The 9,857-nt window shown below is 46.8% G+C and overlaps 1 protein-coding gene across 2 annotated transcripts in view; it reads left to right on the forward strand.

Annotated features, from left to right (window-relative positions):
* The window catches only part of LOC118398799 (semaphorin-4G-like), a 44,160-nt gene extending 37,859 nt beyond the window's left edge, over window positions 1–6,301 (forward strand). For both annotated transcript variants that reach the window (XM_052474664.1, XM_035794519.2), the window contains 9 exons: window positions 1–4; window positions 344–498; window positions 1,359–1,534; window positions 2,607–2,751; window positions 3,848–4,070; window positions 4,290–4,405; window positions 4,601–4,755; window positions 5,099–5,160; window positions 5,684–6,301. The exon at window positions 1–4 is cut by the window's left edge and continues 110 nt beyond it. In XM_052474664.1, coding sequence (XP_052330624.1) covers window positions 1–4; window positions 344–498; window positions 1,359–1,534; window positions 2,607–2,751; window positions 3,848–4,070; window positions 4,290–4,405; window positions 4,601–4,755; window positions 5,099–5,160; window positions 5,684–6,168 — 1,521 coding nt within the window. In that variant the 3' untranslated portion in view covers window positions 6,169–6,301. The remainder of the gene's footprint in view (window positions 5–343; window positions 499–1,358; window positions 1,535–2,606; window positions 2,752–3,847; window positions 4,071–4,289; window positions 4,406–4,600; window positions 4,756–5,098; window positions 5,161–5,683) is intronic.
* The last annotated feature ends 3,556 nt before the right edge of the window (window positions 6,302–9,857 follow it).

The following is a 9,857-nucleotide window of genomic DNA, read 5'->3' on the forward strand; positions in this document are numbered from 1 at the left end:
CATGGTGAGTACCCTGGGGCTAGAATAGATCCTTACAAAGAACACATGCTGGTTAGATGGTGAGTACCCTGGGGTTGGATCAAATCCTTTCAAAGGACCAATACCTATGAGCCCCATCCCTCCTGCCCTCCAGGTTCTTTGGCCATTATGGTCCTTCTCAAAGATCTATTTGAATGCTTATTTTCATGCTCAAGTCACCAGGTCTTCAAAGAAGACAAGCAGCACCTTCTGTTCTGCCTGTTATTTAAAAGGATAGGTTTTATTTGCTTGAAGAGTTTTAATTAATTTCTAAGTGAAGAGTTGGCATGTTTCATTACGCTGTCTGTGTTTCTTTGTTCCCCAGAGGCTGACTTTGTGGGCAGTGCCCTGGTGAGGGAGAGTGAGGGCAGTACCACCGGAGATGACGATAAAATCTATTACTTCTTTACTGAGAAGAGCCAGGAGCAGACACCATACTACAGCCACATTAGAGTGGCACGGGTTGGACGAGTCTGTAAGGTGAGGAGAGGTGTAAGGGGGTGAGGAGGGTGTGGGTTGGAAGGGAGGTTGAGAAGAGCCAGGAGCAGACACCATGTGAAGCCAGGAGAGAGTGGTGAGGAGGGAGAAAGAGATGAAGGAAGAGCAGGGTAGGGTGGCCCTGTGGGCATTAGGCACTGACTTACTGTACCAGGACTTTTAGACACTGAAGAAAATGTCAAAGTGAGATATTATTTGTTGAGGACAGGTGTCAAATGATCTGATTTGATCAGCTTAGATACCACCTGGTCAACACTTCTGAGCATTGTGCTCCTGAAAAACCGCTTGCCCTCGACTTTAGTAGAAGGAGAGAGTGTGTTTTGATGTATACGTTGCCTCTGGCTTACTCTCTGAGCTGTGTGTGTGCTTCTCAGCAGCAGATAACACTCTTGAATGCAGAGTGCACTTGATGTCTAGTGTGTATCACCCCTCTCAACAGGGTTGCTAATGGGCTTTCACAGGGCTGTGCTGTTGCTAAGCAGACACAGATGCAAACACACACACACACACACACACTCCCATGGCTATGCTCTCTGTCTCGTGTCTTAGCTCCGGGGGAGCTGTAGATTGAAAAAGTAAACAACGTTGCAGATACGATAACCTCCCTTGACCCTCCTTTGTGCCCAAGAAAGGCATGTTCTCTGGACTTAGTTTAGGTTGTCCATATGTTGAGTGCTAACCTTATTTCTCCTCCTGCTCCCTCTTTTTCTCTTTCATCCTCCTCTTCTCCCCTGTCCTCTTCTCACTCCCCCTCATCTTCTCCTCTCCCTTCCCCCTCTCCCTCCATCCTCCTCTTCTACTCTCCTCCTCCTCCCCCCTCCCTCCTCCTCCCTCTCTCGTAGGGAGACCGAGGAGGTCTTTTGACCCTCCAGAAGAGGTGGACATCGTTCCTGAAGGCCAGACTGGTGTGTTCCCTGCCGGAATATGACTTCCACTTCAACGTGTTGAGGAGTGTGTACACGCTGTCGGGGGACACACCTCACGACACGCTGTTCTACGGCGTCTTTGGTCTCGAGTGGTGAGTAGTAGTAGAACTAGATGTATATGAGATGTATATGATATGTATATGAGATATATATGAGAGAGAGACTGTAGTTATGACCTCTATGGTCAGGTTACACTTGGCAATGTCAATGATGGGTTGGCTGTGTGTATGAGAGACCACAATGTCCTCTGACTGTCTGAGTATCAGGTGATATAGTAGCTCAGCTCTGGTCACCAATGCTCTCTCCCAGTCTTTTTTTTCCATTCCCTTAAAGGGCCCCATTCCTTCTTTTGTTTACCTCTCCTTCTCTCCTCTCCCACTCATACCTTCTCTTATCCTTCACGCCTACACTCTTCTCATTCTCCCTCTCTCTGTTCACCTCACTCCCTTTTTTACATGTCAAAGGAGATGTAGAGCTTCTCTTGATTAGCTTTGAACATTTCTCTTTGTCACCATGCCCCCTGCTCTCTCACTCTCTCTATCTCTCTCTTTTCATCTCCGCTATGTCAATCTCTGATCTATTTTAGCTGTCGCTGTAGTAACACCTAAGGTTTACTTCTGGTGTGTGTGTGTGTGTGTGTGTGTGTGTGTGTGTGTGTGTGTGTGTGTGTGTGTGTGTGTGTGTGTGTGTGTGTGTGTGTGTGTGTGTGTGTGTGTGTGTGTGTGTGTGTGTGTGTGTGTGTGTGTGTGTGACCCAGGTCATTGCACATATCCATTGGGAGAAAGAGATGTTTATACTGTATCAGTTTGTGACGTGTTCTCCCTGGAGATAGCACTGTTTGTATTAGGAACCTAGCTTTGAGCTCTCCTGGATTGGAACAGTCACTTGTACCTCTTCACCAGACCTGGTCCAAATAGTGTTAGTTTTCTCTCCAATATTTTGGGAATTCTTAATTGAGTGACTTCATTTATCTTGTCCAACCTAATGAAACCAGTGGAATAGATGGAATAGTCCCAAACCCCATTTCTTTATGTGGGATATTACAAACTGTTTAGGGCAGTGTAACTGTTGATCATATCAACGTCTTCGTATGTTACGGCAAACTTCAAACATTTGTGTATGTGTGTGTGTGTGTGTGTGTGTGTGTGTGTGTGTGTACTATAGGAAGAACGTGAAGGCGTCGGCAGTGTGCCAGTTTTCTCTGTCTGAGCTCCAGCGGGTCTTTGATGGGCCCTACATAGAGAACCAGGACTCTGGAGCCAAATGGAGCGAGTACACTGGCAAGGTCCCTGACCCACGACCTGGATCAGTGAGTGTCACACACACCTCGTCTTTTGCTGTCCAAGCATACTTCTATATAACAGGCCCAGTCAGGTCTTCTTAGTTGCCGATCTAAAGTTTCCCCTAATCTATCTCCTCTTTCCCCAGCATCCCAACATCCAATCTACTGAGTCTAAATACTCACATGAAGAACTGGGGAGAGGGAGAGATTGAGACGGTAAAGGGTGGGGAGGGAGAAAGGTTGAGGAGTGAGGGGGAGAGAGGGGTTTATAAAAACAGAGTGATAAACAGACTGAGGAGGAGGGACTGGGAAGGAGAGAGAGGAAAGATGGAAAAAGTGATCATAGAGCTAAGTGGCAGCTTCTTGGATGAGGATCAAATGGAAGGAGCTTATGTCGTTGAAAGCCATTTTCTATGGTGATTATTGCTGGGCCGAGACTCTGCGCAGTTATGATGATGACTTATTATAGGTTCCAAAGGAATGACATCATTAATGAGACGGGTCGTGATCCACAGTAGTGTCGTTTCAATGCCGAAAAGCTTAATTTCCGCTCTCCGGGTCTAGCTGTGAAATGGGGTAGAGGAAGTAACAGTTCTGGGTCTTAACTGTATTGGCAGTGTCAAAGCCTCTTAGCAGAGTTGGCAATGACATCTTACAGAGGACAAAGTCAGAGAAGTTGTTTGCTTAGTCAGGTGGAGAGCGATAAGCAGCTTGCACACACTGACTTTTCAACTCATAGTGGCTAATAGGTCACAGGAGGCTGCTGAGGGGAGGGCGGCTCATTATAATGGCTGGAATGCTGTAAATGGAATGGTATCAAACACACGTGTTTGATGAGTTCGATTACCATTCCAGGGCGATATCTTACACTCATCTCTTTCTATCCACCTACAGCATCTATCCCCATTAATTTATTCATCCATCCATCCATCCATCCAGACCATTTGAGAGCCATAGGCCTCAACTCTACCTCTTTCTCTCCTCTATCTCTCTCCTCTGAATGTATTTTTCTTAACCCCTCGCTCCAGTGTATAACCGACCCGTTGAGATCTAGAAGTGTCAACTCCTTCCTCTCATCCCCCTCTCTCTCCAACCTTCTCATCCCCTCTTCCCTCGTCTATAGTGTATAACAGACCAGTTGAGATCCAGAGGTATCAACTCCTCCACCTCCTTGCCAGACGACGTGTTGAACTTTGTGAGGAGACACCCTCTGATGTCCCAGCAAGTCATGTCTACAGAGCAGCGCCCCCTGTTGTTCAGGAGGACCACAGACTACACCCAGCTGGCGGCTCACAGGGTGGAGGGGCTGGACGGGCAGAACTACCATGTACTGTTCATGGGCACAGGTTGGTGGGGGTGTAGAGAGGGGGAGGGTTATGGTGTGCATGTGTTATGCTGTGTGTTTGCGTACATGTGATTCATTTGTGTGTCACTAGGCAGTCAATTATTGCGATCACCAATCATCCCAGTAATGGAATGGAACAGACTTCAAACCACATGTACAGTACATCTCATTGTATGTGTGTGTGTGTGTGTTGTGACCCTGTCTCTGTCTCCTGTTTCAGACGATGGCTGGCTGCACAGGGCTGTGGAGGTCAAGGGCCATCTACACATCATAGAGGAGCTACAGCTGTTTGACCAACCTCAGCCTGTGGATAGCCTGGTCATCTCACACACACAGGTACACACTCACAAACGGATGTGCAGACACGTACACACACGCACGGGTGCACATTTTCACTCACACGGCTAGTATTATGTTTTGTATGTTTTGTTTATTGTGAAGGACCGCTAACCCAGATCCACTGCTGTTGGCTTTTGCTCTAGCCCATTTTCAATAACACAGAGAGGCTCTCTCTCTCTCTCTCCCCTCTAGAGGAGTGTGTATGTAGGTTCTCCCTCTGGTGTGGTCCAGCTGCCTCTCTCCACCTGTAGCAGGTACACATCCTGTTACGACTGTGTCTTCTCCCGGGACCCTTACTGTGGCTGGGATGGACAGGACTGTGTGGACATCACAGCACAGACTGACAGGTGTGTGTGTGTCCTCACGTCACTTTCAGGTGACGGGGTTGAGTAATATCATTTTAGCTGGTGCCCTTGTGTCTGTCTGTGTGTTTGATTTGACTTATCTTATCTTCTGTATATCTCTGTCTGTGTTGCAATCTCTGCAATGCATTCACAACTGTTGCGTAATGCTGAACTGGGCGTAATGTTTGTTGACTGTGCTGGTGAACGTGACATGAATAGTGTGTGTGTTGTGTGTGTGTGTGTGTGTGTGTGTGTGTGTGTGTGTGTGTGTGTGTGTGTGTGTGTGTGTGTGTGTGTGTGTGTGCACTTGATGACAGGCTAACAGTCTCTCCTCCTCTCCTCTCAGGTCTAACCTGAGTCAGGACGTCCTGTATGGGAACAGAGGATGTGACAGCGACACAGCAGACGGTACACAGACAGGCCTTATCTGACCATACTTAGTTGTATTGTCGTGTAGATGTATTTTATCTGGAAAGTTGAGGGATTTAAGAGTTGTGTTAATATTTGACAGTTGGTTATGCATGCTGTCTCTGCAGCACCCTCGTTTCCATAGCACCTCTAATCATATTTCTGATAGGTCTGAAGAGAACTTTCAGAAGAGAATCTGACTTATACATTGATGCACTTTACATACTAATAAGTTAGAAAATACATACATACATACATACATCTCAATACATTTGAGATCCTCAAGCTTTTCTGATTATGATGCAATTGTTTTAAATGGGAAAATGTAACATATTGAATTCTTTATGCACCAGTGATTTTAGAGTCATATGCAGTCTGATAAGTTGTATAGAAGTTGCATATAACTCCCAAACACATAGTACAATGTCTTGGGCCTTATAGTGTCTATTCTGAAATCCATAACAGTATATCAGTCTTATTGTGAGAGGATACTCATGTTGTATGTGTGTTGCCATTCATTCAGAGCTAGTCCAGCACCGGAGCCGGTCTGTGATGGTGGGAGATGACGTGCTGCTCCAGTGTGAACTCGGCTCCAACCTGGCAACCCCAGTATGGACCCTGGGTGGGTCAGAGCTGCAGGGCTACGGCCTGGACTCCGGCTTCAGAGTGGGAAATGATGGCCTCCTGGTCATTGAGTCCCGACCTGAGCAGAGCGGCGAGTACACCTGCCATGCCCTTGAGAATGGCATCCGGGTCGCCGTGGTTACGTACTCTGTGACAGTTCGTTTAGACATGCCCCAACCCCTCCCCCGCCCATGGACCCCACCAAGGAAGACTACTCCTACCATACCCCCCGGGACTCTGACTCATCCAGCCTTGACCCCCCTCCTCCACCCAGCGCACCCCCCTCCTCAGAGAGGCCCCTGCTGCCCCCTCCCCCGGCCCATCTCCCCCCCACCTCGGAGCTGCTCTCCCCCAGGAGCATGGAGGCTATGTACCTGTCCATGATCACCATCCTAGGGGGTCTGTGTCTGGTTCTCACAGTGGTTCTCCTCTACGTGGGCTTCTGTCTTCGGGGCGGCCACAGGGGGAAGTACTCTCTCCGCGCTGCCGCCGCTGCCTCTGCCAATCACACGAACAGGAAGAAAAAACACAGGAAGCAGCATCAGAAACGCCACAGTAGCTCCACCCACCTAGAGCTCAAGACCATCTCCAGCCACTGTAATGGGAATGGGATCTGTAATGGTAACGGTGTCTCCAAACAACCGGGGGACGGTGACGCGCATGAAGGGGGCTTCCTCCAGATCGTCCCTGGGGAGGGCCAGTCGTCCCCCAACAAGGACCCCCCACCCCCTGCCCCTCCTCTCCCCCCGCCTCCTCAGACACCCCACACTGCCTTCAACCAATCAGAGTGTGACTTGCAAGACTTCCCCAGCCCCAACGGCCTATCAGCGACGTTACCCAGCGTCTTGCGGAGGATGCACGGTAACAGCTATGTGTTGTTAAGACAGAGTGACGCAGACAGCAGTTCTCCTCTCTGCTACTCCTTCACTGAGGAACTCAACAGGATCCTAGAGAAGAGGAAGCACACACAGCTGCTGCCCAAACCGGACGAGAGCTCTGTGTAGTAGAGGGAATCTGTGTCAGGGAGGTAGCTCCCCCTGTGGTGGGAGGACTGAACTGGGACATTAATATAGGCCATTTAGCAGATCCAAAGCGACTTACATCAGTGGGTACATACATTTTGTATTGGTGGCCCCAGCGACAATTGAACCTATGACTCGGTCATTACATGCTGAAGGGCCTGTTGTAAGGCTCTGACTTTATCTCCTTCTCTAAGTCAAGAATAGTAATACTCATCGGGAGGAACTTGAGAAACTGGCCCCAAACCGAGGGGTGCAGAGATCATTTGTGGATGACCCATGCTGCTCACAGAGTAAATGGGCTCTAGGCAAGTCTATATAACAGCAGCTAGCCTGATCTGAATTATGAGAGGGAGATAGCCTGCAATTTGTCCTACTTAAAGGCCCAGTGCAGTCAAAATCCTTTTTCCTGTGTTTTGTATAATATTGTACAACAGTTGATGAAACGAACACTGTAAAAGTGTGATTTTTTAAAATCTGTGTTATTTCCTAATATTTGCTAGTTGGAAATACAGTCGTCTAATCAACCTGTTTGCATTGGCGGGAGTTTCGGCTTGCCTGGTGACATCACCAGGCGGTAAATTAGTTAATAGACCAATAACAAAGAGAGTTTCTAACCTCTCTGCCAATAACAGCTAGTTTTAAGTTTTCCCCTCCCCACACAGACCACTCCCAGACAGTCCTAACAAAAGTCTTGCTCGAAAAATTTGCTAAAAAGCCGTTTTTGTCCATTTTAAGGTACTTAATTGTTACCTAGAAATGATTGGATATAGATATAAAAACGGCTGCAATGGGTCTTTTTTAAAGTTTTTGCACCACTGAAAATGGGCACACATCTAATGAGTCGCTTGCATGTGTGTTGGAATAACAACTATGTTTCAAAAGAGGAGATTTCTGCACAATATTCAACCTTCCGAGGAGCTATTCTTGTATCTCTATCTCCTGTTTGACACCCAAAGGCATGGGACTCACGTAAGATAAGCCTCTCTAGGAGAGACAGAGAGAACCTACCTCAGCTCTGCAAAACTTAGCAGGCTAGAGCTAACCCAGCTCAAGTCAATACGGCTCAGTCTGGATCAATAAAAGACTAGCCCTGGAGGGGGTGATTCAGGGAGCAGGCCTCAGATCTCAGCCCCAGAATAAGGTTCCTCGCTGGGCAGGACACGAGTGGCAGGGACCCTGTGAAGTCCCAACACAGACCATGGTAACAAGGAGGAAAAGGAGGAAGAAGAAGAGGCTCGTATGAAGTTGTTGTGAATTGTGACAACGGCCTTGAATTGGCTTGTGTTTTAAACTGGAGGCAGATGTCCGAAGAAGGGACAAGAGGTGTTTTAACGACGGTGTGCTCTACACCTTTTTAGCAGGTTTCATATTAGAACATTGAGGGGAAAAGTGTATTTGTTTTTATTCTTAGAGGTTCTCATTGTAAATGATCTTTATTGATTACAATGGTAACACAAACTGTAATAACATTTACATTTACATTTAAGTCATTTAGCAGACGCTCTTATCCAGAGCGACTTACATAACCACATTCAAGTATTATTATTAACATATAGCAACGTTTAACCCAAGACAGAGAGAGTATCCAATGAAAATACCCTTTGAACATTATATTTGTGTTAGGAAATATGACAGTATTAACAGTTTTTATGCACTTTCAACGCCATTTGCTTCAGACATTCCTTGGTTATTATGTACTCAAATCAATGGACACTACAAGCAGATCAGGACTATGGGAGATTCAACATCATCACACCCTGTCAAGAGACAACACCATCAACTGAGTTGGAGCTAATGGATTAGCAGCACCCCTACACTACTGACTCTCTTTCTCCTAACCAACTCCAACGAATGTGTCTGAACTGGGGTTGGCAAAATTCCCAGTTCTGAACTCATCACAGCTCAGCCACAGAGGATCAGACATCACTTCCGGTTCATGGCCATAACAACGTATAGGCTACACACCTGAGGTAAGCAGACTGAGTTTTGCTTTCTGATATTTTGTTGGTTGTACAGACAGACACACACAGACAGAGAGACAGAGACAGACACAGAGAGACAGACACAGAGAGACAGACACAGAGAGACAGACATAGACAGACAGACAGCCATAGACAGACAGCCATAGACAGACAGCCACAGACAGACAGCCACAGACAGACAGCCACAGACAGACAGCCACAGACAGACAGCCATAGACAGACAGACAGCCATAGACAGACAGACAGCCATAGACAGACAGACAGACAGACAGACATAGACAGACAGACAGACAGACAGACAGACAGACAGACAGACAGACAGACAGACAGACAGATAGATAGATAGATAGATAGATAAACAGAGCAAGACAGGCACTCTGTCAGCTAGCTGCTTAAACCAGTGTTTCCCAACCCTGGTCCTCCAGTTCCCCAACAGTAATAATTTTGATTGTAACCCTGGACAAGCACACCTGATTCAACTTGTCAACTAATCATCAAGCCCTCAATGAGCTGAATGAGGTATGTTTGTCCAGGGCTACAATGAGAATGTGTACTGTTGGGGGTACACGAGGACCAGGGTTGGGAAGCACTGGCATTTAAACAATGATATACAGTTACTCAGACAAATTGCAATCTCCCATAAAAGTTCTGATTTTAAATCGAAGAGCCGTATAGGCCTACTAAAAGAGAGGAACTAAGGTAAGAACAAACTAGGATTAGTTATATTGATTTTAATAGATATTTGCAGCCTGTGTTACAGCAAAACTGATATGGTGGCCAGATAGTGACATCCAGGGGAGCTCTGCTCTAGTCAGTTCTCCTCTTTTCTTTTAGTGTTGGTTGTTAGAAATACAGAGGGTAGAGTAGAGAGGGTCGATATTAGTGAAGCAGAGTAAAAAAATCTAGCAGCTCCAGGTGAAGGGGAAAAAATGTCCTCTACATGAGATGAAACTGTTCACCATTCTCTGAATCGGATGCTCTCTCTCCATTTCTCGCTCTCTCTTTCTCCACTTGCCGTCTTTTCCCCTTTTCACCATCTCCTTTCTCACTTTCTCTCACACATTTGTCT

Source organism: Oncorhynchus keta, chromosome 2, assembly GCF_023373465.1.
Source record: "Oncorhynchus keta strain PuntledgeMale-10-30-2019 chromosome 2, Oket_V2, whole genome shotgun sequence".
NCBI classification, from domain to species: Eukaryota; Metazoa; Chordata; class Actinopteri; order Salmoniformes; family Salmonidae; genus Oncorhynchus; species Oncorhynchus keta.